The 27,140-nt window shown below is 55.6% G+C and overlaps 1 protein-coding gene across 1 annotated transcript; it reads right to left on the reverse strand.

The window, feature by feature from the left end:
* Positions 1-21,927: 21,927 nt before the first annotated feature.
* Positions 21,928-27,140, reverse strand: ELF3 (E74 like ETS transcription factor 3). Its single transcript, XM_071450092.1, is given in 10 exon segments — positions 21,928-22,818; positions 23,541-23,736; positions 23,887-24,003; positions 24,549-24,638; positions 24,764-24,877; positions 24,971-25,066; positions 25,069-25,086; positions 25,281-25,502; positions 26,111-26,279; positions 27,023-27,140. Coding segments are annotated over 9 exon segments (1,137 nt in total). The 5' UTR covers positions 26,274-26,279; positions 27,023-27,140; the 3' UTR covers positions 21,928-22,697.

Below are 27,140 nucleotides of genomic sequence, written 5' to 3' on the forward strand. Positions count from 1 at the left end.
AGACCCCATGGTGTGTGTGGGGCAGCAGCAGGCAATGCCTGTGGGCCATGAACTGCCCTGGTACCAGACAGACAGAGGGTCCTGCAGCCCTTCCAGTGGCACGGGGAGCCATGGTGCCAGCCCTTGGTCAGCAGTGCCCACAGCACAGTGTGGGACAGGGGACAGGCCTCTAGACCCCATGTAACAGCACCAGGCAATGCTTTTGGGACTGTGGAGTGCATATGGGCTGCTCTGAGCAAAGTTCAGAGGGTCCTGCAGCCCTTCCAGTGGCACAGGGAGCCACGGTGCCAGCCCAAGGTCAGGCAGGGGGTCAGCGGTGCCCACAGCAAGGTGTGGGGCAGGGGACAGGCCTGCAGAACCCATGGCACATGTGGTAGTGGCAGGCAATACCTCTGGGGCTGTGGGGTCCATGTGAACTGGCCTGAGCAAAGTTCAGAGAGTCCTGCAGCCCTTCCAGTGACACAGGGAGCCACAGTGCCAGCCCAATGTCAGCAGTGCCCACAGCAAGGTGTGGGGCAGGGGACAGGTCTCCAGAACCCATGGCACGTGTGGCAGCAGCAGGCAATGCCTCTGGGCCATGAACTGCTCTGGTACCAGGCACATAGGAGCAAAATTCAGAGGGTCTTACAGCCCTTCCAGTGACACAGGGAACTGCAGTGCCAGCCCAAGGTCAGCAGTGCCCACAGCAAGGTGGGCAGGGGACAGGCCTCCAGACCCCATGGTGTGTGGGGCAGCACCACACAGTACCTCTGGGGCTGCAGGGCCCATGTGAACTGCCCTGGTACCAGGCAGACAGCAGCAAAATTCAGAGGGTCTTACAGCCCTTCCAGTGGCACAGGGAGCCACGGTGCCAGCTCAAGGGTGGGCAGTGCCCACAGCAAGGTGTGGGGCAGGGGGACAGGCCTGCAGACCCCATGGTGTGTGGGGCAGCACTACACAATGCTTCTGGGCCATGAACTGCCCTGGCACCAGGCAGACAGAGGGTCCTACAGCCCTTCCTGTGGCACAGGGAGCCACAGTGCCAGCTCAATGTTGGGCAGGGGGTCAGCGGTGCCCACAGCAAGATGTGGGGCTGGGGACAGGCCTGCAGACCCCATGGCACGTGTGGCAGCACCAGGCAATGCCTCTGGGGCTGCAGGGCAGACAGGAGCAAAGTTCAGAGGGTCCTACAGCCCTTCCACCGACACAGAGAGCCACGGTGCCAGCTGAAGGTCAGTGATGCCCACAGCAAGGTGTGGGGCAGGGGACAGGCCTGCAGAGCCCATGGCACGTGTGGCAGCACCAGGCAATGCCTCTGGGGCTGTGGGCTCCATGTGAGCTGCCCTGGTACCAGGCAGACAGGAGCAAAGTTCAGAGTGTGAAAAACGAGGTTTATTTTCTTGGTAAAATTTAAGAAGTTTAATTAAAAGACAGTAGGAGGCAGAAATAAAGGAAAGGGTTAAAAACAGCTGTCGGCTTGGCATTTAGCTAAGAGTGCACTGTTATTTTTGGAGTTACTCTTTATATAATTTTTCTATTACACTAGCTTGTTGCATATTCATAGACTTATGAATATTTATATTTTTCTATAAACTAGTGCACATACTCTAGGAACTATTTTGTATCGTTTTTCTTTGGGTCTGGTTTTTTAGAGTATGTGTTTTTTGGCTCTGGTTTTGGTTTGTTTTCTTTATCACTTCTAGTTTGGGCTTTGGTTTATACTTCTGATGGCAGATATGATAGTTGGTATATCAATAGTAGGGTCTTTATTACATGTTCACTGGATGTTTTTTGGACTAAATAGACAGTTCACTTATAACTATATTAGCTACTATTACTATGTCTATGTCTACTATTAGCTACTACTACTATGTCTAAGTTTTTGTTAATTTAGTAGAATTATTTTTGTTGTTAAATTTAGTAGAATTTGTAATTTAGTAGAAATAAAACAAAGTTATTTTAACATGGCAAAGTTATTTTGACATTATACATATAGTATTTATTTTAATATTAGAAACAATATAATATGTATTGTACATACAAGACCCTCTTGTACATCCCTTCCCCTCCCTGACAGCTCTTCCTTTCTCTCACAGGATTTTTCCTGGAGAAGCACAGAGAAGAAGAGAAAACAATTCTTATCTCTATTTGCTGCTCCCGTTGTTTTGCACATGTGGAATATGTTAGGAAGATTGTTCACCTGAAGGGAGTTCTTAACTGGATTCTGGTGATGGTTGTTTATATTAATGGGCCTATTGTGTCAAAGCTGTGTCCTGGCTGTCTGGAGAGAGTAATGGGTTTTTCTTTAGTATGTATTGTGAAAAATGCATATTTTATTATTGGCTTTTTGCAAATATTAAAATGAATATTATATGTGTTGTTTTAGAAAGTTATGCTGTATTAATTCTCTTAAGTTGTGTGTTAAATATAGTTTTAGGTTATAACAAAATGTTAAAATAGAAACTATGTTGTGTAGGATCCTCTTAAATAAAGGACTCACAGCAAAATAGCAGCCACAGGACACCTGAATCTTTCAGAGAAAAAGAATTTATTGCTCCATTATCAGGAGAAATGAACTTCTTCCCACCTCGCTCAGGCTTGAAAGCACCGAAGAAGTTGATGATGACCAGACAGAATCCTGTGTTTGAATGGAATTTATGTACCATGTGTGTGTATGAATATGCAACAGGCTGTTGTTTTTAAGGGTTAATCCTCTGTTAATGTGGGTCCTTTTTTGGGCTTGTGCTGCCCAGAAAGAGGTACCTGGACTGTCCTTAACTCTTTGTTTCTATTGTCTCATATTGTCCCAATCCAAATTGTCCAAATTATTAATACTCTAATTGTATTACTATTTTTATAACCATTTTATTACTATTAAACTTTTAAAATTTTAAAAACAAGTGATTGGCGTTTTTCACAGTATCTTTTTTACAGTATAGTATCTCTTTAATATAGTATAGTATAATGTAATATAATATAGCCTTAATAAAGCAATTGTTCAGCCTTCTGAATCACTGGAGTCAGATGCCAATCATTCCCTGCGTTGGGGTCACCCTGCTATTCAATGAGAGCTCCCCAAATTCTGCAGCCCCACAGGGTTCACACAAAGCCACCCCTGCACCCCAAATGCCACCTGCAGCTGAGAGAACCACCAAGCTGCTGGAGAAGCAGGGCTATGTCAAGGCTTCCACATCCCTCTTCTGGGAAGCCACCAGTTCTGGCTGATGTCCTCGGGTCCTGCAGGGATGGGCTGGAAGGTGGAATAGCAGAAATGGGATCCCCAGCCACTGTGGGACAGCAGGGACAGCAGGAAGGACAGCCCTGGCTGTGGCCACTGCACCAAGGAGCAGGTAAATGTGTTGGGCTCACCATGGCTAAACTGAACTAAAATCCTGGCCACCCTCAGCAGCCCTGGGAGACCCAGCAGGACTGCAGGATCCCCAGCAGGACTGCAGGATCCCCAGCAGGATTGGAGGATCCCCAGCAGGACTGCAGGATCCCCAGCAGGATTGCAGGATCCTCAGCGGGATTGCAGGATCCTCAGCAGGATTGGAGGATCCCCATCAGGATTGGAGGATCCCCAGCAGGATCCTCAGCAGGATTGCAGGATTGCAGGATCCCCAGCGGGATTGGAGGATCCCCAGCAGGATTGCAGGATCCCCAGCAGGATTGGAGGATCCCCAGCAGGATTGCAGGATCCCCAGCAGGATTGGAGGATCCCCAGCAGGATTGCAGGATCCCCAGCAGGATTACAGGATCCCCAGCAGGATTGCAGGATCCCCAGCTGCCCTGGAGATGTGGGTGGGTGCCAGGAACCTCCCTGGCTTCCCACATCTCCAGCAGGAGCCCAGCCAGCTGGTCAGGAACCCCAGATCCCCGTGCCCAGTGCTGGGGGAGGTGCACAGGAATGCAGCTGCAGCTGTCACAGACCCAGCAGGCCCTTGGCTGGGGGAATCCTCAGTCCCTCATTGGGCTGAGCATGAGCTGCTGCTGGGCTTTGTTTGTGCCAGGGCAGTTCCCCTGTGCCCTTCCATCCACTCCCTGCGTGTGCCCCACTGCATGTGGGCTCTCCTGGGGTGACCTGGGTGAGGAGGCAGGGCTCAGCATGGGTGCTGGCACTACCCACACTTGCCCTTTCTGTTGCTCATGACCCCGGGATTGTTTGTAAAATCAATGTCAGGGTGGTGCCACACCCTGTCTGCCATGGCATTCACGGAGCTCCATGTACGGGGGCCCTGCCCACACGTACACAGCTCCCACAGAGCAAACACCACCCGGGGGGCTGCAGGGGGGTCCCTCTGCCCACCAGGTCACAGAGGGACCCAGGGGCCCCTCTGGCACTGGGGGCACCAGGCATGGTGCAGCTCAGCCATAGCCCAGGTTTGCAGGTCTCACAAACCCTCTCTCCTTTGCACTGCTGGTGCCAGCATGGGGTCATCCCTCCTTAGGGCATCCTTCTGTTCTGGGTGCCCTCAGCTCTGCTCTCCCCTCCATCCCCAGACCCGGGGCTGTGGGTGCAGCCCAGCCTGGTAGCCTCCAAAAGCCATCAGGAGTGAAGGACAGCTCTTCTGGCCATGCACAAAGGTCATGGAAAGGGAAGTGACTGCACAGCAGTGTCTCTTGTCATACTTCAATGTGAAAAGAGAAAATTTCCAGCCATTGTCAGGGCAGGGAGGAGCTGCAACCATTTCCAGGCCAGTGTCTGGAGCAAGGACCAGATGCACTGTGGGGACAATGCCTGACCTGTCCACACAAGGGGGCTCTTGTAGTCCCCCAGCCCTTGGGAGCAGAAGTCCCTGCTGCCTCTTGCCCTGGGCTAGGAGTGGAGCCCCAGCAGTCCCCTGTCAGTGTCCAGCTGTGTGCTGGTGACAGAGATGGCTCTGGGACAGCATGGGCTTGGCAGGTTTGGGAGCATCCTCACCCATCATGGTGCTTCCCCAGCCCTTCCTCTGTTGTCTGGAGGCCTTGGCAGCAGCCAAATCTTTGTGCAGACCACATATGACACCAAGTTTCCAGCCCTGAGCTCTCCAAGATAACTCTCTGTGTACAGTAGCCATGACCCCCTCCAAGAACCCAACCTTTAGCCCAAGGGGTAGAGCAGGGAGGGACATGGATGGGGGAAAGATGGGGGCAAGGATGGAGAGTGTGTGTGTGTGTGTGTGTGTGTGTGTAGGGTTGGGATGTGTGTGAGAAGAGGGTCTGTGTGTGTATGGGGGGGAAGGGGGCACAGCACTACAGCCCCCCAGAGGCACGGGGGATGAGCACATGGGGCCCAGGGGCTCTGGCTGTGGCATCTGCCAGCAGGAAAAGCAGTGGTTGGAGCAGCAGAGAAGGACCAGCACCCTGTGAAGAATCACCAGGTCTCCAAGGTGCCCAGAGGGTGCAGTGCCCTGGCATGGCAGAGCAGAAGGGCTGCTTTGCCCACTCCCTGTGCCTTGCAGGGCCGTGGCCTCCCAAAAGGAGTGTGCCCAGTTTGGTGGGCAGATGGCAAAAACCAGCCTGGGGAGGGCAGGAGGGTGCTCCAGGGCTGTGGAATTGTTCTGGCCCACCTGGGCACATTGAAGCTGCTGGTTCTCAGCTGGGAATGTGACAGTTGGGCCACTCCAGCCCTGAGTGACAGCCAGCAGCATCTTGCCCAGCCACTTCCAAACAAGCCAAACAGCTTGAGGTCCTGCAAAGGCACTGCAGACATCTCAACCCCCTCCCAAAGCAGGCTCAGCTTGGGGCTGTGCCTCTCTGCTCCAGGCAGGCTGGCAGTGCCATGCAGCTGCCCAGGAGCACAGCTGGGTGGGCCCTGGCAAGGCAGCCATGGTGGGGCACACACACCAGCCCAGCTGAGTGGCACCAGCCCAGTTTGCACAGGAAAAACACCCCGAGTGTCCCTGGGTCTGTGGGTGCCACAACAGGGGGGACAGGGATAGGGGGACAGGGGACAGGGACAGGGGAACAGGGGAACAGGGATAGGGGAACAGGGGGACAGGGATAGGGGAACAGGGATAGGGGAACAGGGGAACAGGGGAACAGGGGACAGGGAACAGGGGACAGGGAGAGGGGAACAGGGGAACAGGGGACAGGGATAGGGGAACAGGGGATAGGGGAACAGGGGACAGGGATAGGGGAACAGGGAACAGGGATAGGGTGATGGAGCTCCCTGGGATGAAAGCAGCAGTCAGGTCTCCATGAAGCACACACACACTGTGGGTTCAAAGCAAACTTCTGCCTGCTGAGGGAGGTGAGGAGGGCTGAGGGTGCAGCACAGCAAGGGGGCACTTGGCTCTGTGCAGAGCTCCTGGTGCACAGGGCTCTGGGGAGAGCAGCTCTTCCTCTTGGGTCCACAACAGCACGTTGGGAATCCCAGGGCAGAGCCTACAGCAGGCTTTAGCTTGGCTCCCCCTCTTGTTGAGGAGCCCCGGGCATGGAAGGAGGCTGTCATGCTGCAAACCCCATCCCAGGGCCGGTCTGTTGATCCCATGCAGGTCAGATCCCTGACCTGACCCAGATGTGACCTCTCCTGCTCCCGCCCCACCTGTTCCGGCTTTGATGATAATTATGCCCTGCAGTCTGTTCGCTCTCCGTGCCACACCTTGTAGGCGGGGGCAAAGTCTGCTGCTGCTCCGTTCGTGCCCTGTGGCTGTGCCGCAGTGCCTGGCGCTAAATCCCTGCTGAGCCCCCCTTTCCTGGCGCTCCTGTGCAAAGGGGAGGGGGCTGCACCCTGCGTGCCGGCCCAGCCCTCCTGCCCCATCCCCTGCCCTCACCTGTTGGTGCCCCGCGCCCTGCAGACCTTGAATAACCTGTTCCCCCTCCTCCTCTTGCCTCATGACAAAGCACCTGGCATGCGGTGCGGGGTAACCGCAGCGGAATGAGCTCATCGCCACCCCGGGGGCACTGTGGGACACTCACAGGGTCAGGGAGCTGCAGCCACGGCCTTTCCCCAATCCAGCTTTCCCTGTGCACACCCCATGCGCCTGTTTCCTCTGGATAAATGGGGTTTGCTCACTCTTTGGGGACAAGAGGGGGAACCAAGCTAAAGCCTGCTGTAGGCTCTGCCCTGGGATTCCCAACCTGCTGTTGTGGACCCAAGAGGAAGAGCTGCTCTCCCCAGAGCCCTGTGCACCAGGAGCTCTGCACAGAGCCAAGTGCCCCCTTGCCGTGCTGCACCCTCAGCCCTCCTCACCTCCCTCAGCAGGCAGAAGTTTGCTTTGAACCCACAGTGTGTGTGTGCTTCATGGAGACCTGACTGCTGCTTTCATCCCAGGGAGCTCCATCACCCTATCCCTGTCCCCTGTTCCCCTACCCCTGTCCCCCTGTTCCCCTGTCCACTGTTCCCCTCTCCCTGTCCCCTGTTCCCCTATCCCTGTTCCCCTATCCCAGTCCCCTGTTCCCCTATCCCTGTTCCCCTATCCCAGTCCCCAGTTCCCCTATCCCTGTTCCCCTATCCCTGTTCCCCTGTTCCCCTATCCCAGTCCCCTGTTCCCCTATCCCTGTTCCCCTATCCATGTTCCCTGTTCCCCTGTTCCCTGTTCCCCTATCCCTGTTCCCCTATCCCTGTCCCCCTATCCCTGTCCCTGTTCCCCTATCCCTGTTCCCCTATCCCTGTTCCCCTGTTCCCCTATCCCTATCCCCTGTTCCCCTGTCCCTGTTCCCCTATCCCTGTTCCCCTGTTCCCCTATCCCTGTTTCCCTATCCCTGTTTCCCTATCCCTGTTCCCCTGTTCCCCTATCCCTGTTCCCCTATCCCTGTTCCCCTGTTTCCCTATCCCTGTTCCCCTGTTCCCCTATCCCTGTCCCCTGTCCCCCTATCCCTGTCCCCCCTGTTGTGGCACCCACAGACCCAGGGACACTCGGGGTGTTTTTCCTGTGCAAACTGGGCTGGTGCCACTCAGCTGGGCTGGTGTGTGTGCCCCACCATGGCTGCCTTGCCAGGGCCCACCCAGCTGTGCTCCTGGGCAGCTGCATGGCACTGCCAGCCCTGCCTGGAGCAGAGAGGCACAGCCCCAAGCTGAGCCTGCTTTGGGAGGGGGTTGAGATGTCTGCAGTGCCTTTGCAGGACCTCAAGCTGTTTGGCTTGTTTGGAAGTGGCTGGGCAAGATGCTGCTGGCTGTCACTCAGGGCTGGAGTGGCCCAGCCAGATCCAGGAGGTGTTTGTGACTCTCAGGTAGTGCTGAGGTGCTGGGAATGCTGGAGGTCTCTGACCCCAGCTGAGATTGTCCCTGCAGCTCTGAGGCCATCTCAGAAATAGACAGTGTGGGGTCACACAGGCCTTGGGCAGTGCCCAGCTGTCCCCAAACAGGCCAGCACAGCCCCTGTGGGGACACAGCAGGGAGCAAGGCTGCCAGAGCAGGCAGGGTGGGTGCTGGCCAGCAGGTACAAGCCTCTCTTTGCCATCTCCTGATAAGGGCTGGGCAAGCGTCCCCCATGGCCTGTTTGCACCTTCACCAGGCAAGGCTGGGGCTCAGCTCCTGACACCTGAGGGTTCTGCTGCCACAAAACAGGGAGCACTTACCCTGTATCATCAGGTGCCCTTTCCTGTTGCCTCCAGCTGGGCTGGATCAGGGCATGACAGCCCACTGTGATTCCTTGGTCCCATCAGCACCCCTCAGAGATTTCTACCTGTCCCAAAGCCCTTCTCAATGCAGGGAGCTGGGAGCAGAGAGACAGGCTGGGGTGTGTATGGCTGGCTGAGGGTGAGGGGCCACCTGGGCATCTTCTGTGGGTGATGGAGGTGGGACATATGAGTGGCTTGGGCCACCACCATGTTGGGTGCAGCCTGCCTGAGGGTGTATGCCCACGGCTGAGGAGGTGTGTGGGGACTCGTGTGAGTAACCCTGTGTGTAACTGCTGAAACACTGAGGGTACAGAGACACACAGTGTGCACCCGTGTGTGTGTGTGCACAGCTGCAGCTCACACTCTGCTGTACCTGTGTGTGTGCAGTGCACACTGTGTGTCTGTGTGTGACTGGCTGTAAGCCTCACCTTCTGCCTGCATCAGCTGTGTCTGTGTTTGAGAGTGTTTCCAGTGTCACACACCCTGCATGTGCCCATAACTGTGTGTTTGCAGTACACACTGTGTGTCTGTGTGTGCCTGCATCAGTTTTCTGTGTTTCAGAGTGTTTCCAGAGTCACACGCTCTGGAAATGCCCATAACTGTGTCTGCAGTGTGTCTGTGCACACTATGTCTGTGTTTGGGAGTGTTTCCAGTGTCACACACTTGAGATGTACCCATAACTGTGTGTTTGCAGTACACACTGTGTGTCTGTGCACACTGTGTGTCTGTATGTCTGGTTGTAAGCCTCACATTCTGCCTGGATCAGTTGTCTCTGTGTTTGGGAGTGTTTCCTGTGCCCATAACTGTGTGTTTGCAGTGCACACTGTGTGTCTGTGCACACTCTGTGTCTGTGTTTGGGTTGTTTCCAGTGTCACACACTCAGGATGTGCCCATAACTGCATGTTTGCAGTGCACACTGTGTGTCTGTGCACACTGTGTCTGTGTTTGGGATGTTTCCAGTGTCACACACCCTGGAAATGCCCATAACTGTGTCTGCAGTGCACACTGTGTGTCTGTGTTTGGGATTTTTCCAGTGTCACACACCCTGCATGTGCCCATAACTGTGTCTGCAGTGCACACTCTGTGTCTGTGCACACTGTGTCTGTGTTTGGGATGTTTCCAGTGTCACACACTCAGGATATGCCCATAACTGTGGGTTTGCAGTGAGCAGTGTGTGTCTGTGCACACTGTGTCTGTGTTTGGGATGTTTCCAGTGTCACACACCCTGGAAATGCCCATAACTGTGTGTCTGTGCACACTCTGTGTCTGTGCACACTGTGTCTGTGTTTGGGTTGTTTCCAGTGTCACACACTCTGGATGTGCCCATAACTGTGTCTGCAGTGCACACTGTGTGTCTGTGTTTGGGATTTTTCCAGTGTCACACACCCTGCATGTGCCCATAACTGTGTCTGCAGTGCACCCTGTGTGTCTGTGCACACTGTGTGTCTGTGTTTGGGATGTTTCCAGTGTCACACACCCTGCATGTGCCCATAACTGTGTGTCTGCAGTACACACTGTGTGTCTGTGCACACTGTGTCTGTGTTTGGGATGTTTCCAGTGTCACACACCCTGCCTGTGCCCATAACTGTGTCTGCAGTGTCTGACCCCCAGGACTCCCTGTGTGTGTGGGTAACAGGACATGGTGCAGGATCACAGAGTCACCCAGGCACACAAGTGTGGGAAGGTCTGGATTGGAAGGTGCCCTGAGGGTCATCCTGTTCCACCCCTGTGCCACAGGCAGGGACACCTTCCTCTAGGCCAGGTTGCTTCAAACCCCACCCAGCCTGGCCTTGGGCACTTCCAGGGATGGGGCAGCCACAGCTTCTCTGGGCAGCCTGTGCCAGGGCCTCCCCACCCTCACAGGGAAGAATTTCTTCCCGATATCTAAGTCTCTCCTTTCTCAGTTTAAAACTCTTCTCTCTTGCCCTGTCACTATCTTCCTGTGTAAAAATTGCTCACCCTCTTTTTTATAAACCTCTTTGAGGCAGAGGAAAGGGCTCTAAGGTCTCCCTGGATCTTCCCCTTTTCCAGTTGAACAACCCCAGCTCCCTTTCTCAGGATCCCCTCAGCCAGCAGTGCTGCTTTCCCTCCGTGGTGGGCAGAGCTGTCCCTGCACGGTGGCCCTGGAGCCGGGGGCACACTCCTGCTGTCCTGCAGCAGGTGACTCCTGGCAGGAGCCAGCAGGTTGGGACAGGCAGCGGGTGCCAGCCACTGCCCCCACCCTTGCTCTACCTGTCAGACAGGTGGAGCTGGCCGGCTGCCACCGCCTGCCACCGTCACTGCTGGGAAGGGAGGATGCAGGAGGGATGGGTCTGCACAAAGGCTGGGGCCCTGCCCACGGCTAAAGTGACCCTTGGGACCTGCTCTCTGCATGGCTGGGGAAGGGCTGACAGTGCCAGAGGCTGTGGGAAACCTCAGGGCTTCGCTGCAGATGCCCAGGGAGAGGGGATGTGGGAACCCAGAACATCCTCTGGCTGTCCAGGATGGCCAGGACCCCTGCCAGGGGGCTCAGAGACCCTGGTACAGAGCCCAAAACACCTGTGGGTTTGATTATGACCCGTGGAGCAAATTACCAACCTTAGATGAAGATCAGCAAGCCACAACAGTTTAGGTAGAATATTAGTGATGTTATCACAGGGTGGAAAAGTAGATTTTGGGGTTTTTGGTATGGGGGTTCAGGGGGCAAGATGGAGGGATCTGGGTGTGTCCAGCCTTTCTCCTTCTCCTTCTTCTTCTTGGCCTCCATCTTCTGCTGTGATGGGGGCACTTTGGGATTGGTTTAGAGTAGAAGCTCAGTGTCTAACATAGGTGATAGGTATTGGGAAGTAATTATAAATATTGTACAGGTAGTTTTTAGTATAAAGACATAACCCTGCCCTGGGGGCAGGCAGAGTGCCTGGAACTGTCCTGCTGGATGGACCTCAGCGGGGCAGGAGAAAGAATTTTATAGATAAGAAACAATAAACAACCTTGAGACCAAGAAATGAAGAGCCCTGACTCCTTCTTCGAGCACCAGGCTGGGAAAAGAGACTTTCCAACTTTTCTCAGGGTCACTCTGACCAGCTAAAGATCCCGACAAGGGGACAGACAATCAGCTGCTCATGTGCCTGACTCCTCTCCTGCTGTGCCCAAAGAGCCATGAGGCACATGCCAGGGCACCCTCCCTCTTAGTGCTGTTGTTTGTTGTTGAAAGGTTTCCTGCACATGGATTCCACCAGCCTGTAGGGGTGGAGGAGGTGAAGGGATTCTCCTCCAAGGGACTCAGTGTCCATCTGCCCCTGTGCACCCTACACAGAACACCCTGGTTACTGCCAGCAGCACACCTGGGCCATCCATCTTCTGTGCATCCTGCTGGAGCTGCTGCCTGCTCTGACAAGGCCAGCAGCTCAGATGGCACCACAGGAGCCCAGGGTCAGCCACAGCCAGGCTTGCTGTGCTCAGCTGGGTACTCTGGGAGGGTACCAGGAAGAAAACTGGGACAGGCACCTCCACACCCAGAGCCTGGGCAACCTCCCAGTGGCACAAGCCACACTGTGCCCACTGTGTCAGAAAGCCAAGGCTCTCATCCTTCTGCTGCTGGAATATTGCAGATCCCACAGGGATTTTCCACAGGGAAAACACAACTCTCATCTCTCAGGACTGGCCCCAAAGTCCCTGGGTTTTGCAGCACCACTGTGGCCCAGGCTTCTTCTCAGTTCCCCCCGCTGTGCACCCCCAAACGCACCTTATGTAATGGCTCTGGTGTTTGTGCTCCCACAGAGTGCTCTGAAACTGCTTTTAGAAAGGCCTGGAGCCATGAGATCTTGTCAGCCCCACCCTTTGCCCAGGAGCAGGCTCAGGCCTGGACTTGCTCAGCCGCAGTCCTGAAGGCAAAGGCTGGAGGAGCGCCAGCTCTGCAGGGAGCCTGAGCATCACCCAGGAGCTGCCACCTGGCACCACACAATGGCAGCCCCTGGGCCACTGCCTGTGCCCAGCTGAGGCTGGCATCCGTGGCCTGGCCACCGTGGGCATGCTCACCTTGCCCTGGGGTGCTTCAGCAGCAGGGACCCCAGCCAGGAGGTGGTGAGGAAAGCCCAGGCAGGGAGAGCTGCCCCCAGCCAGCTCAATGTCAAGTGAGCTCAATATCTTCCAAGGTTTTGTGCTGGAATGAGCAGGACTGGATCCCCATTCTTCACCTCCCTGGCTCACACCATCCTTCAGAGGTGAAGTGTTGTGGTGTTGTGAGGGTCCCCAGCACGAGGTGAGAGATGAAAATTGACTCCAAGTTCTCAGAAGACTGATTTATTATGATATGGTATATTATATTATATTATATTATATTATATTATATTATATTATATTATATTATATTATATTATATTATATTATATTATATTATATTATATTTATACTAAAACTATACTAAAGAAAAAGGAGACATCAGAAGGCCAGACAAGAATGAAGATGAAAGCTTGTGACTGACTCCTCAGTCTGACACAGCTGATGGTGGTTGGTTATTAATTAAAATTGGATAGAATTTAGATTATTAATTAATTAAATAAATAATTAATATAATTAAATTAGGTTATTAATTAGAATTGGATTGTTTGGATAAACAATCTCCAGATCACATTCCAAAGGAGCAAAACATGGAGAAGCTGAGGCTTCCCATCTTCCCAGGAGAAGAAACCCTGGTGAAGGGATTTTTCAGAAAATGTCCCAGTGACAGTGGAGGGGCTGTGGCAGCTCAGCCCCAAGCACAGCTTTGCCCTGGGGCTCTGGCAGGGAGCAGGGCTGACCAGGAGAGAGCAAAGCTGTCCTGTGCCCAGGGGGTGTGCCCACAGCTCTCAGGGCACTGCCAGCCCTGTCCTGCCAACAGGCACACTGGGCACATGGAAACCTCTGTGACAGGAGAGGCCAAGGGAATATGGAATTGGTCAGCCTGGAGAAGAGAAGTCTCTCTGGAACCTTCTCTCTTGGAGCCCCTTTCAGTGCCTAAAGGGGCTCCAGGAGAGCTGGAGAGGGACTTTGGACAAGGGCCTGAAGTGCCAGGACAAGGGGGAATGGCTTCCCACTGCCAGAGGGCAGGGATGGATGGGATATTGGGAAGGAATTGTTCCCTGGGAGGGTGGACAGGCCCTGGCACAGGGTGCCCAGAGCAGCTGGGGCTGCCCCATGCCTGGAAATGTTCAAGGCCAGGTTGGATGGATCTTTGAGCAACCTGGGATAGTGAAGGGTGTCCCTGCCTGTGGCAGAGGGTGGAACAAGATGGTCTCTAAGTTCCCTTCCTACCCAATGGTTCTGTGACTCAGGGGCAGGCAGGGAAATACAGCAAACACCCCAGCACAACACAGTGCATGGCACAGCATGGATATTTCATTCTACCTGTCTCCTGTCTCCTCTCACTGACCCTTGGGATCCTGCCAGGAGTGCACACAGGAGGCTGTGATGCTCCTGCCCAGGGCCATGGTGGTGCTGGCCTCCCTGGGCTGGCACAGGGGGACACACGGCTGTGAGGCTGTTCCCATCTCCTCCCTGAATGCCCTTGGAACATCTCTGGCCATCTGCAGCCTTCAAGGCATCCCAGTGCCCCCAGAACCCTTTGTGGAGCACCAGAGAGAGACATTTCCCTTTCCATTCAGGCTCCATGGACGCAGTGAAATGCTCAGCCAGGGGTTCCCCATGGCTTCATTAGGCACCATTGCAATGCAGCAGGGTGGTAGCTCCTATACTCCAGTTCTCACTGCTCCCTTGTGTCTCCTCTCAGGCATTTCAGACACCACTGCCCCTCATCTTCCTTCTCCCCCCAGCACAGCATTCTGCTCTCCTGCCCCTCTGGCTGCTGGGATGTGCTGTGTGCTGGGACACTGCAGCAGGGGAAGGTGTGCAGCTGGGACAGCCCCTCTCACACACCTGGAGCAGGCCCTGGCCACTCTGCCTTTCACCATTCTGGCTTTTGAAGAGTAACTCTTGCTGCTCAGTGCCTTGCTGAACCAGGGGGTACATCCTTGGGGCCAGAATGTACCCCAAAGGGTTTGGTGAGCTCAAACACCCTAATTTCCTATGTTGTATTCTCAGTGAAAACTCCCAGAGGAGCATGTGGCCACCACTGGGTGGGAAGGTGAGCAGTGAGTGCAGGAGATCAGGGCTCCTGGTGACCTCACTGTGGACTGAATCTGCACAGCAGATACCAGCTGGGAGCTGCAGCCTGTGGGGGACACAGCTCTGTCCCCCATCACACAGCCACAGCCTCTGCCCCTGTGCCCAGATCCCATCACCAAGCCCCAGGCTCAGTCCCAAGCCTCTCCAGAGCACAGGGCTTTGAGGACCACACATCATGATGGCTTGGCAAAGAGCTTCTGGGCTTGGCAAAGAGCTTCTGGGCTTGTTTGCATGTGGCCTGCTCAGGAGGGAGCAGAGAGAAGAGCTCATGGTGCCTGATTGCCCCTGGGAAGGTGGAGCTCTCAGGAGGCAATGGCCAAGTTGGGGTGAAAAGTCTGAGTGGAAGGTGGAGATCTCAGTGGGTACTGGTAGGAAGGGGGAGCTCTCAGAAGACACTGGTCAGTTGGGGTGAAATGTCTGTGTGGAAGGTGGAGCTCTCAGGAAGCACTGGTCAGTTGAAGTGTCTGTGATGGCAGCAGGTAGGAAGGGGGAGCTCTCAGGAGACACTGGTCAGTTGGACTGAAATGTCTGTGTGGAAGGTGGAGCTCTCAGTGGGTACTGGTCAGTTGAAGTGTCTGTGATGGCAGCAGGTAGGAAGGGGGAGCTCTCAGGAGACACTGGTCAGTTGGACTGAAATGTCTGTGTGGAAGGTGGAGCTCTCAGGAAGCACTGGCCACTTGGAGTGAAATGTCTGTGTGATGGAAGCAGACCTTGACAGCCTCTTTGGCATCTCCAGCCCACCAGGGATGCCCTGAGCTCAGCTGGGCCCTTCAGTTGGTGCTTTCCCATTCCTGGAGTCCCCAGCTTGTGCTCTGTGCCCAGTGACTCCATTTGAGGCTGGTGGAGTGCCAGGTTCCATATCATGTTTGGTGGATAACAAAGGGCAGGGCTGGCCAGGAAACAAGAATGCAATGAACATTTCTTTTGATTCCACCATGAAACACTGCAATTCTTGGTGGCAATGAGGAAGAGAGGGGAATGAAGGAAGCTGGGAGGCATCCACCCAAGAAGGGTGCCAGAAACCAAGGGCTGAACATGTATCCCAACCTGGCAGTCTGAGATCTGGTATTTTCTCTAGGAGGGGAAGCATCTGAGGATAAGCAGGAGCTGAGGAGGATGCAGAGATGCAACTTTGTCAAACTTGTGTAAGAATAAATCTTTGGGCTGGAATCAGGTCATGCTATCAGAGTCCTAGAATGGTTTGTGTTGAAAAGGATCTTAGAGATCATCCAGTCCCACCCCTGCCATGGCCAGGGACATGTTCCACTAGCCCAGGTTGCTCCAAGCCTTATCCAGCCTGGCCTTGGGCACTTCCAGGGATGGGGCAACCACAACATTTGTGGGCAAACTGTTCATGAATCTGTCCCTGAGGAGCAGGGATCAGCCACCATGGTCAGCAGGAGCTGGAGTGCAAGCAGAGCTCTGCTCCCAGAGAAGCATCAAGAGCAGCATGGGGGACAGGGCAGCTTCTGCAGTGTCGGGATCTCTCACTGCTCACAGTGACCTTGATATGTGTTAAAAAGTCTCTTTTCCCAGCCTGGCGCTTGAGGAAAGAGTCAGAACTCTTCTTTACTCTCAGGCTGCAGGGAAAATGCCTGGTGCTGAATCAGCAAGTGGAAAACCAGGAGCCAACCATGTGGGAGCTTGGCCCCTCCAGTCCCATCCTGCATGAACGAGCCAAAGATGTCCTGGTACAGCCCCCAGGAGCTCTGGCTGGAAGCCAGGGGTGGGTGGATGCACAAGTTGAGGTGCTGAGCACAGGGAGAGGGGAAGAGGGCACAGGCAGAGGCATGTGGGGTGTCCCAGGGGTACCCTGCTCCCCCAGGGTGGTGCCCTGGTGCTCTGGGGGTGCTCCTGATGTCACTGGCTCCCTGCTGCCTCCGGTCCCAGGCAGCTGCAGCAGCTTCCCCATTCCTGCAGTGGGAACAGCCATTCTCCTGCTAAACAATCAAACAGCCCAGGGTTGCCAGACGAGCTCCTGGCAGCTGCCCTGGCCAGGCAGGCACCCCTGGCAGCTCTGCTGGAAGCATCCAAGAAACTGCTGTGCAGGGGGAGGGTGTTCTGGGAGCCCAGGTAAGTGCCCCCAGGTAACTGCTGCTGCCTGGGGAGCAGCTCAGGGGGTCTGCCCAGCCCTGGGCATGCCAGCCCAGCCCTGGCAGCAGGCTGGGTTGGAGCCTGCCACTGCAGCACCTGCTGCAGCCCCTGCCAGCTCCTGTGGGATGTGGGTGCCCTGGGCAGCAGCTCTGCCCTCCACATCTGATCTGAGCAGCAGCCATCCCCTCTGCAGTTCCACTCTCAGAAATGCAGGTGTGTAACAGCCCCATCCCTCACAGCCTGGCCCCCAAACCTTCCCTTCCTGCCCCCAGCACAGCCCCTAATGCTGCATCCCTCAGTGTTGGGATCTCTCGCTGCTCACAGTGACCCCAAGAAAAGTTGGAAAGTCTCTTTTCCCAGCCTGGCACTTGAGGAAAGAGTCAGAGCTCTTCAGTTCTCTGTCTCAAGGTTGTTGATTGTTCCTTATCTATAAAATTCTTTCTCCTGCCCTGCTGAGGTCCATCCAGCAGGACAGTTCCAGGCACTCTGCCTGCCCCCAGGGCAGGGTTATGTCTTTATACTAAAAACTACCTGTACAATGTTTACAGTTACTTTCCAATACCCATCACCTATGTTAGACAGTGAGCTTCTACTCTAAACCAATCCAAAAGTGCCAACATCACAGCAGAAGATGGAGGCCAAGAAGAAGAAGGAGAAAGGCTGGACACACCCAGTTCCCTCCATCTTGCCCCCTGAACCCCCATACAAAAAACCCCAAAATCTACTTTTCCACCCCGTGATAACTTCACTATTATTCTACTTAAACTGTTGTGGCTTGCTGATCTTCATCTAAGGTTGGTAATTTGCTCCATGGGTGATAATCAAACCCACAGGGGCATCTTGGGCTCCATGCCAGGGTCTCTGAGCCCCCTGGCAGGGTCTGGGCTGCTCAGGACAGCCAGAGGGATGTCCTGGGTCCTGACACCTCAGCAGTGGTTCCAGCTGCTCCACAGCCTGCTCTGCCATGCTGGGAGCTCCTCTCCACTGTCCCCAAAGTGTGCATGGCTCCCACAGTGCCTTCCCTGCTCTGCCACCCCTGAGCAGAAGGGTCAGGAAGGGTGAAACCAGCAGGGACTGCAGGGAGCTTGAAGGAGCAGAGATGGTCCCTGGTGTGGTGATTATTCCAATAGGTCCCTGCCTCCCACCAGCTGTCCCCATCCCCACTGCATTCCCATCTACTCTGATCTGCTCAAGGATGGCCACAGGCTGGCTTGGCTGGAAATTCAGGTCATGCTGTTGTGCTCAGGGGCAGTTCATGGTCTGGCCTGTGGGATATTGGACACCTTTGTGCTGCTCCAGGTGAAATCTCTCCCCTCACCCAATTTCTCAGCTCCCACTCAGCACATTTCAGCCATAATCTGCTTTTGGCCACAGCTCCTGGGGAAGCAGTGGCCAGGGCAAGCTGTTCTCTTCCCTAAGTGGGACCAGGGCTGAGCAATGGCCCCTGTGTCCCTTTGGGAAGTCGTGAGGAAGACAAAACACAGTGCAATGGTGAGATTTGAAGGGTGCCCAAGATATTTCCATGAGAACTGTGTGCCTGTTCAGCCTGGCACCACCTAAAGGGAAAAGTCTCCCCCAGACCCCAGGGTAAAAGCGTGAGGAGAGGCTGTCTTGGAGGAAAATCCTCTTTTGCTTCAGTTCTTGTCATGGCTTGCCACAGCCATAAAATCCAGGTGCCTCCAAAGATAATAATAAAATAAACAAATCATCTGTTTTTCCTGCCTGCTGCTGGGAGGCTCTGCTGGGGTGGCTCAGTATGGGCTTGGAGGGGGCTGTGGGGGTTACCCCAATGTGTGCTGGCTGTGCACCTATGTTGCTGTATGAGTGTGCATTTCTCTAGCCTTGCTCCTCTCTCCAGTCCTTCCTGGCTCCCCATCCCACTGACCCACACAGATTTCATGAGAGGCTGCAGGATCTGCTCCCCCTGTCTGTGCCCACACAGCCCTGCCTCCTCCTCCTCCTCCTCCTCGTCCTCCTCTTCCTCCTCCTCTCTCACAAGGTACCCACACAGCTGAGGGACCTCAAGGGACAAGGGGGAATGGCTCCACAGTGACAGAGGGTAGGGTTAGATTGTATTTTAGGTGGGCATTCTTCCCTGGGAGGGTGGGCAGGCCCTGGCACAGGTTACCCAGGGCAGCTGTGGCTGCTCCATCCCTGAAGTGTCCAAGGCCAGGCTGGATGGGGCAGTGGAAGGTGCCCATGGCCATGGCAGAGGGAGTGGACCATGGTGCTTTATAAATTCACTTCCAAACCATTTTCTGACTTTATGATGCACAGACCCTGCCTCTGCCCCAAGCTCCTGCCTGGTGTGCCACCCACTCAGCAATGGCAGTGGGGTGGCAGTGACGGGCCCTGGGGACACTGGGGGCACAGAGGAGAGGCAGAGAGGTTCCCTGCTGCTGCTGGAGCTGGTTAAACATTGTCCCAGGCCAGTTAGGTAACACAAACTGCAGCGGGAGAGAAATGAAACTGCTTGAGCAAACAAGGTGCACTTGGCAGGGCACCAGGCTGCGTGACAAAGTTCTCCCCTCTCACTGCCAGCCTGCTGGGCTTATCTATTTACAGAGAATAAACACCTCACCCACAACCCCAGAGCCGAGGGACAGCAGCCAGGAGCACAGCCAGCTCCTGTGAGCCCCAGCCTGGGGCTGGCCTTGTCCCACTCCCTGTGGTTGTCTGCTCACAAACACACTGATGGGCACTGGGCACGGCCTGGCACCTCCTGTGTGTGCCCCGGCCCTCCTGCCACTGCCCTGGCACCTCCTGTGTGTGCCTCAGCCCTCCTGCCACTGCCCTGGCACCCCCTGTGGGTGCCTCAGCCCTCCTGCCACTGCCCTGGCACCCCCTGTGTGTGCCCCGGCCCTCCTGCCACTGCCCTGGCACCTCCTGTGGGTGCCCCTGGCCCTCCTGCCACTGCCCTGGCACCTCCTGTGGGTGCCCCTGGCCCTCCTGCCACCCCTCAGGCCTGTAGGAGCTCCAGGAGGTCAGGGATGGAGCTGGAGCACCCTCCACTCACTGAAGCCAGCAGACAGCAGGCAGGAAAACCTGTTCCCTGGGGAGGGTTATGCAAGGAGCCTGACAGAGGTCTGGCTGCTGCCCAGACCATGGACTGGCTCCAGGTTCACACCCAGGGCCTGGGACCTCTTCTTGCACCACAGGGCAGCCCTGATCTCCTCAGCCCAGGGTGTATCTGGGAGCAATACAACTCCAGCCCAGCATACTAGAAGGCAAAGAGGTTTCCCCTATGAGACCAGGCATCCCAGGAGGACCAGCAGGGCAACTCCATATAGAAACAGCAGTTGAACCCACAAAAAGGAAGATGGGTCTGGCCCATGGGCACCTTCTGTCCCCACCAAGCAGCTGGGTCATGCCCTTGATGTTGCTGAAGCATCTCTAGGAGGATGCTCAAGCCACCAACATCCCAGTCAAGCTGAGGCCAGGCAAACTGGGAGCAATTCCAGCTGCTTCAGCCAGCACAGCTCAGGGGCACAGCCCACATGGTCTGTTTGAGAGCTTGCTTTGAAGGGCTTACTGCTCTCCTTTGCAGTGTGTCCCACTCCTGAGAGGGCTGGAGGGGGAAGGTTGAACTGTGCCATGTCTCTGGCAGTATTTAAGGCCAGTAGGGGAATGTGGGCAGATAGGACAGGGAGAATGGGTTTAAATTAATAGAGATTTAGATTAGATCTTAAGAAAATATCCTCTATGGGTGTGGTGAGATCCTGGCACAGGTTACCAAGAGCAGCTGTGGTTGCCCCATCCCTGGGAGTGTCCAAGGCCAGGCTGGACAGGGCTTGGAGCAACCTGGGATAGTGGAAAGTGTCCCTGCACTTGGCAGGGGATGGAATGAGACGAGCTTTATGTCCCCTACCAACCCAAACTGTTCTAGGATTCTGTGATTCTATGATAATGGCTGGATGCCCCTGCCAAAAATGCATCTCAGGCTTTGCAAAGCACCTTTACTGTCTAGGCAGCAAAACCTCCCCTCACCCTCCTGCTGGTGCTCTGGCTTCTCTCCTCAGTCCCTCCAGGCAGTGGCTGAAAGCATTCAGAAGGATGTGGCACAGCTTTTGCCAGGGCATCCCAGACCTTGTCCAGCTCCAAACTCAGAGAACAGGTCCCAGGGCTTTTCTCTTGGGGGTGAGCAGGAACTGAGCAGTGCCCAGTGTGCCCCATTCAGCAGGTGCTGGGCACCAGCAGAAGGTCAGGGTGGCACCAAGATCCTCTGGTGTCACTCATTGTGCAATGCAGTGTGTGCCAGCCAGGAGCCACAGTCATGGTAGAAACAGAGAGTCTGCTTGGCCTCCAGCACCCTGAACTCCTTCTTGCCACCCCAAGACAGATCCTGTGGGTTGGAGAGATCCTCTCAGCACCCCTGAGACAGCCTCCTGGCTTCCTCACAGCTGGGCTGGATGGGGAGGCAAGATGGCACTGGGCAAGGAGGAGAACATGATGTGTTTGGGCTGCCCATGCTGCCAGGTCACTGCAGTTCCCCCTCCTGAGATGTGGCCCTTGTGCCACCCAGGTCCTGGCAGAGGCCAGAAAACAGCCAGGCTCAGAGATGAGCAAGCATTAATCATCCTGTAGTGCCTGTGCTGCTTCTTGGGATCCCTCCATGTCTCCCTGGCCAGGCAGAGGCTGAAGGTCCTGCCCCAGGCTGTGACTGGGTATTAATGTGGAGGGTGTTGGAGAAACCCCTCCCCAGATCAGCCAGGGCTTTGCTTCCCACCAGCCTGCAGCTGGGGAGCTCTGGCTCCAGGCCAGGGCTGGAAGTCCAGAGGGCTCTCAGAAGGGCCAAGGTTTGGTAGTGGGTGTGAGATGCCCCTCCCTGGGCACCTTTGAGCCAAGCCCACCTCACCCTGAGGAACCCCCTGTGCCTCTGTGCCAGGATGACCTGGCAGGAGATGGTGGCAGATGAGGTCCATGCCATGGCACATCCCAGCTAACACGAGCCTGGTCCTCACCATGCGTTTAAGAAAAACAAGAGAAATTACAGATAGGTACAAAAACCCAACAAACCAACAATTTATTCATCTTATATTCACACTCGAAAAGGAGAAAACCACATGCACCTGGTGGGTACCTGGCTGGGTGGCACCGGTCTGGCGTGGCTGGCACAGCACCAGTCTGTGCCCTGTGACATCAGTCCAGCTGAGCATCACCACCTGCCACCACACACCTGTGTGCCCCACAGCACATGCTCTCACACAGGAACATCTCACTCATGAAAAAATATATCTGTACATCACTCTGTACTTGGTTTGGGTCTTACATAAATTAGAAACTACTTTTGGACAAGAGGCCTGTCTCTAGTCACAGGCCAGCCTAGAAGTGCAGCATGGCCCTGCTGTCCCACATCCTCTTCTCATTCACTGAGGATTTTCTGGGGCCAGGTGAAGCTCCACAATGTTCCCATCTTCTCTCAGCAGGTGCCACACTGAGAAGCTGCTACTCAAAGGGGGTCTCACCAAACCCACACACAGTGAAGAGGACAGGGGGCACCTTTGGCACGGTGCAAGCAGTGAGAGGGAAGACCCCACAGCTGGGACAAGCTCTGTTCAGTCGCAGGTGACACAGATGTGCTGCTCCTCTGCCCAGGCAGGAGGTGGGTGATAGCAGGAGACCTGCTGGGCTCTCACAGTGGGGCTTGAAGTTCTCTTCCCCGTTGCATCTGTTCAGGTTTGGAACAGCCACAGTCCCCACGGCTCCAGCTGGAGGTATGGATCCAGCAAGGGAAGTTTGCAATAACCTACTGGAGCCAAAACAGGGGCTCTGCACACCTCGGGGCTGGCAGTCACCGCACACACGAGCGAGGGGCGGAATTCCACACGCTGCATGGGCCAGCAGCTTCCAGATACAGCTGCAGGCAAAGTTTCCTGTCAAGGAGCCCAGCTCAGGGCTGGCCCTGAGGGGCTAATCAGCCCCTGGCTCATCCAGGACTCCTACAGCTCCTTGTTCCTGTTGAGCACCTCCTCTTCCTTCCAGCCGCTGGAGTTCTTCCCAAACTTGTACACCAGCCGCCGTCCATCGACTCTCTCCAGGATCTCTCGTTTGTAGTAATATCTGTGGGAGACACAGGTGCAATCAGGGCTCTGAGGCTCAGGTTTCTGTGGTTGAGATGACTCCCCAGGTATTAGAAAGTCTTTTTTTCCCAGCCCCACGACTGAAGAAGAAGTGGAGATTCGTCGGTTCTGCTTTTCAGGGTTTATTTTTCCTTATCTATTCCATTCTTTCTCTGACCTGCTCAGATCTCTCCAGCAGGTTGGGTTGTGACACAGTCCCTGCCCTTGGGGCGGTGTTAGATTTTTATACTACAAACTACGTGTACTTTATTTACAATAATTTTCCAATACCTATCACCTATGTTAGACAGTCTGTATCAACTCTAAACCAATCCAAAAGTGTCACCGTCCCAGCAGAAGATGGAGGACAAGAAGAAGGAGAAGGACAGGACACGCCCAGATTCCTCCATCTTGCCTCTTGAACCCACATTCTAAAACTCAAAAATTCTACTTTTTCACCCTGTGGCAAATTAACTATCATTCTACTCAAACTCTTGTGGCTTGTAAATCTTCACACAAAGTTGGTAATTGTTTCCATGGGCTAAAATCAAAGGCACAGGTGTCTTTGACTCCATGCCAAGGTCTCTGAGCCCCTTGCCAGGGTCTCAAATCACCCAGGGCAGCCAGAGGAATGTCCTGGATCCTGACACTGAGGAGGTGCTGGAGGGCTCAGGCTGAGCCCCAGTGGAGCTGAGTCCCCCTAGGACAGGGCAGGGCACTTACCTCATGGCTCTGCTCAGCTTCTCATAGGTCATGCTGCTGTTTTTCTTCTTCTGGCCCCAGAGCTGAGCCACGGCTTCCGAGCGCAGGAACTTGAAGACGCCCTCGCGCCGATCCTCCCACTTCATCAGCCCCTCGTTCAGCTCGGGGTGGATCAGGATGTCCCGGATGAACTCCCACAGGTGGGTGCCTCTTGGGGCTGAAAGAGGACATTGAGCTGTAAAGCAGGGAAGCTCCTGCAGGTTCTTGGACCTTTGGCTCACCCTAAACCCCCCTGGCAAGGCTCTTCCTCCCATCATTCCCCACAAAGCCAAGAAGCCAAGAGAGGCAGTCCGTGCTGCTCACGTACAGTGCTTGCTCTTCTTGTTCTCCAGGCAGTCTCTGCTCTCCTTGCTGAGTTTTCGGGGCCGTCCCCGTTTCCGCTTGCCGTGTTTGCTGTCGCCTTTTTTGCTGCCTGGAAAGTGCTCTGTGCACACAGAGAGGGGCACACGTCAGGCTGGGCAGCACATGCTGGGCTGCAGCTCCCTCCCTGTCCTCCCAGGGATCAGGAACTCCCTCTTTTCAGGCCCAGGTACCAGGAAAGATCCCCTGAGAGCGAGGTCACCCCATTCCCTCCAGCCTCATCCTACCCTCATCCCCAACACTATGCTTAGGGCAGCATGCTGCTCCTTCCCCAGACCCTACTGCTTCCTTGCATTCCTGGTGTTCCCAGTGTCATCACCAGCTGGGATCAACACCAAACACTGACTCCTGTGCCAGGATCCCTGGCTGCAGCCTTCACCCATCTGCCACTACCCAGCCCTTTCCACAGGATCACCACTGCCCTGCCCATCACCCTGCTCAACAGAGAGAAACAGAAGCAGAGCACCCAGGGAAACAGGTCTTTCCCTCCTCTCAGCGTGAGGATGGGTGTTCAGGTGTTGTCCCTAAATCATGGCCAGGTAGGAAGTGCAGAACTGCCAGGGAGCCAGCCCTCCCCTCCCAGCTCCTGTCTGGAAGGAAACAACTCACCATTAGGGAAGAGCTTTGATTCTGCAGGGTCGAGGTCGAGGTCACTTCCACCGGAGTCCTGAGAGTTGGGGCTGTGGGACATCACAGGCCCTGAGAGGCAAAAAGGATCAGGGTTCAGACCTCTGAGCATCTGGGGGCTTTTACCCCTGGTTGCCACCCTTCCCCTGCCACCAGACTGCAGTGAGACCCAAACCCACCCTTGTCAAAACACTGACCTGAGACATCAGAGCTGCCTGGGGACATGGAACCAGGCAAGCAGGTGAAGTCTGTGAAAGGGTTTGTGGGCTTTAAGTCCTCCAAGGAGTCCTTGGCACAGGGATTTCCCAGTTCTGGAAGGGGCAGAGAAGGAAAGGAGGGGTTAGCCTTGCTGCCATCAGTATGTGATCCCTGGGGAAAGGGCTTGGCCAGGGGCCTTCTCTTACCCAGCTGGTTGGAGTTGAGGAAGGTCTGGGAAGTCGCATCCTCTTTTTCCAGCAAATCAATGATCCAGTTCAGCTCATCAGAGGCTACAGGGGTGAAGGACTGGGATTAGCAATGCCTGTTCCATATGAAGGGGAATAGTGCACAGTGGGAGCTGAGCCCAACCACGCTTGGTCACGCCTGTGCCCCCACACCCTCCCACACAGCCCCTGCAGTGCCCAGGAAGCTCTGGCCTCCAGGCTAGTGGAGGCCTCTCCAAGTCATTCTTCAAGCTGCTGGGGCTGCAGGTGAAGGGGACCCTGGTGCACTCACTGATCTCGTGCAGGCGGTCGTAGAGCTCGTCCCCCAGGGGCCCGAAGATGCGGCGCATCTGCTCCCTGCTGCAGTGGCACAGCGTGCGCCCGTCCATGTTGCAGCAGGAGAAGTCGATGGAGCTGGCATCATACTTGTTCTTCTCCACGTGGTAGCTGATCCACTCCAGCACCTGCACCTTGCTCCAGAGGTAGGGGAGCTCACTGAACCACTGGGGCTTGTCTGAAAGGGATGGAGAGCAGGGCTCAGAGCAGGGTGGCTGTGCCAGCACCGTGTGCCTCGGCTGGGCTGCCCGTGGCCACTGGGCACCTGGTGTGGTGCAGTGGTGATCCTGAGGGACACACAGGCCCTGCTCTTGAAGAGTTATGGGCCTGAAGGTTCTGTAGTGCCCTGCCCTGCAGACCCCACACTTCCCCCACAGCTGGTTTCAGTGCCATTTGTCCTGTTTGTGCTGTGATCCAGCCTGCTGTGCTGGTTTCTCATGGTGCCTCCCTGAGCACCATCACATGAACCCCCATCACCAGGACTGTACTTCCAAACTGCCCCTGGTGAGCCCTGGCAGTCTGTCCCCTATACTGTGCTGAGGGAGGAGGACAATGATTCCCTCTTCTCCTGTATAAATCAGATGTGCTCCCAGCAGCCATACCTTGTGTCACCCAGGGTGTCCTCCCACAGCCTTTCCCTGGGGAAACTGAGGCATGGTGGAAGCTGCTGACCTGTCCCAGTGGGACAAGGACCTTGCAGTGCTCTTCCCAGCCCGTGGCACTGCCTGACAACTGCCCCAGTGTGCCAGCTCCCCAGTGCCACCAGTGCCACTCCCCTGCCCCTACCTGTGCTCTGTGCTGGGGGCTGGCTGGCTGGGAGGCCAAGCCCCAGGGTGCTGTCATCCCCAAGCTGTCCCAGCATGTCCAAGCCTGGCTGCACCTCGTCGGGCTGGTACATGGCGCTGATGTAGTTCGAGAAGATGTTGCTGATCTCACAAGATCCTGCCATGGCGCTCTGTGCCAAGAGATGACAGTGAGCCCTGGGCTCAGCACCTGCAGCACCCCAGAGCCAGGCTGGGTGAGGTGGGGCTGCCTCTCCCTCCACCCATCGTCACCTCTAGGTCACTTCTGCAGAAATATGCACCCAGCACCTGCTGGCTGGGGCTGGGCTGACTCACAGCTCCTCGGGGGCCAGCACAGAGGGAGGCTGAGCCGCAGTGAGCTGGGGACGTGGCGTCACTGTTTGTGAGCAGCCCTGTCCCAGCAGCCTGGCCTCACCCAGCAAGAGGTGACAGCCAGAAGGTGGCTGGCAGAGAACAGTGACCCTGGCCTCACCCAGCAAGAGGTGACAGCCAGAGAAGGTGGCTGGCAGAGAACAGTGACCCCCAGCCCCTCTGTGGGTGAGGGGTTTGGGCACTCCTGAGCCCCCTGGCCCAGCCGGCTGCCCCCTGCCCAGTGCCGTGCCACAGCTCCAGTCCTCTGCACCGGTCACAACGAGCACATCCCAATCACGGCAGCCAGGAGGGCACCGAGCCCTGCTTGGCCCTCACAAAAAGCCAAATCGTGCTGTCCATTCTGGGGGCTGCTGTCCCGCTGCCCCCTCAGGGCCCTCACTCCCAGCTGAGGTGGGACAGCCAAGATGGAGCCTGGAGAAAAGGCCAGAGCACATCCCCGGTGGGAACCAAGGTGAAAGGAGAGAGCAAAGCAGCTGTCCTGGGCTGGGGGACGTCAACAGGCCCGGCAAAAAAGCTTTGGTACCTTCTGTGGTGGCAACTCCAGCAGCGGTGGGTAATCCAGAGAGGAGCCAGGGGAGAGGAGCCAGGGGAGAGGAGAGGAGGCCGGGCCGGCCCTAGGCTCTGCTCATGGGCCCCGGGAG

This window comes from Agelaius tricolor, unplaced genomic scaffold (genome assembly GCF_023055355.1).
Source record: "Agelaius tricolor isolate 1412-34295 unplaced genomic scaffold, bAgeTri1.0.p SCAF_30, whole genome shotgun sequence".
Lineage (NCBI taxonomy): Eukaryota > Metazoa > Chordata > Aves > Passeriformes > Icteridae > Agelaius > Agelaius tricolor.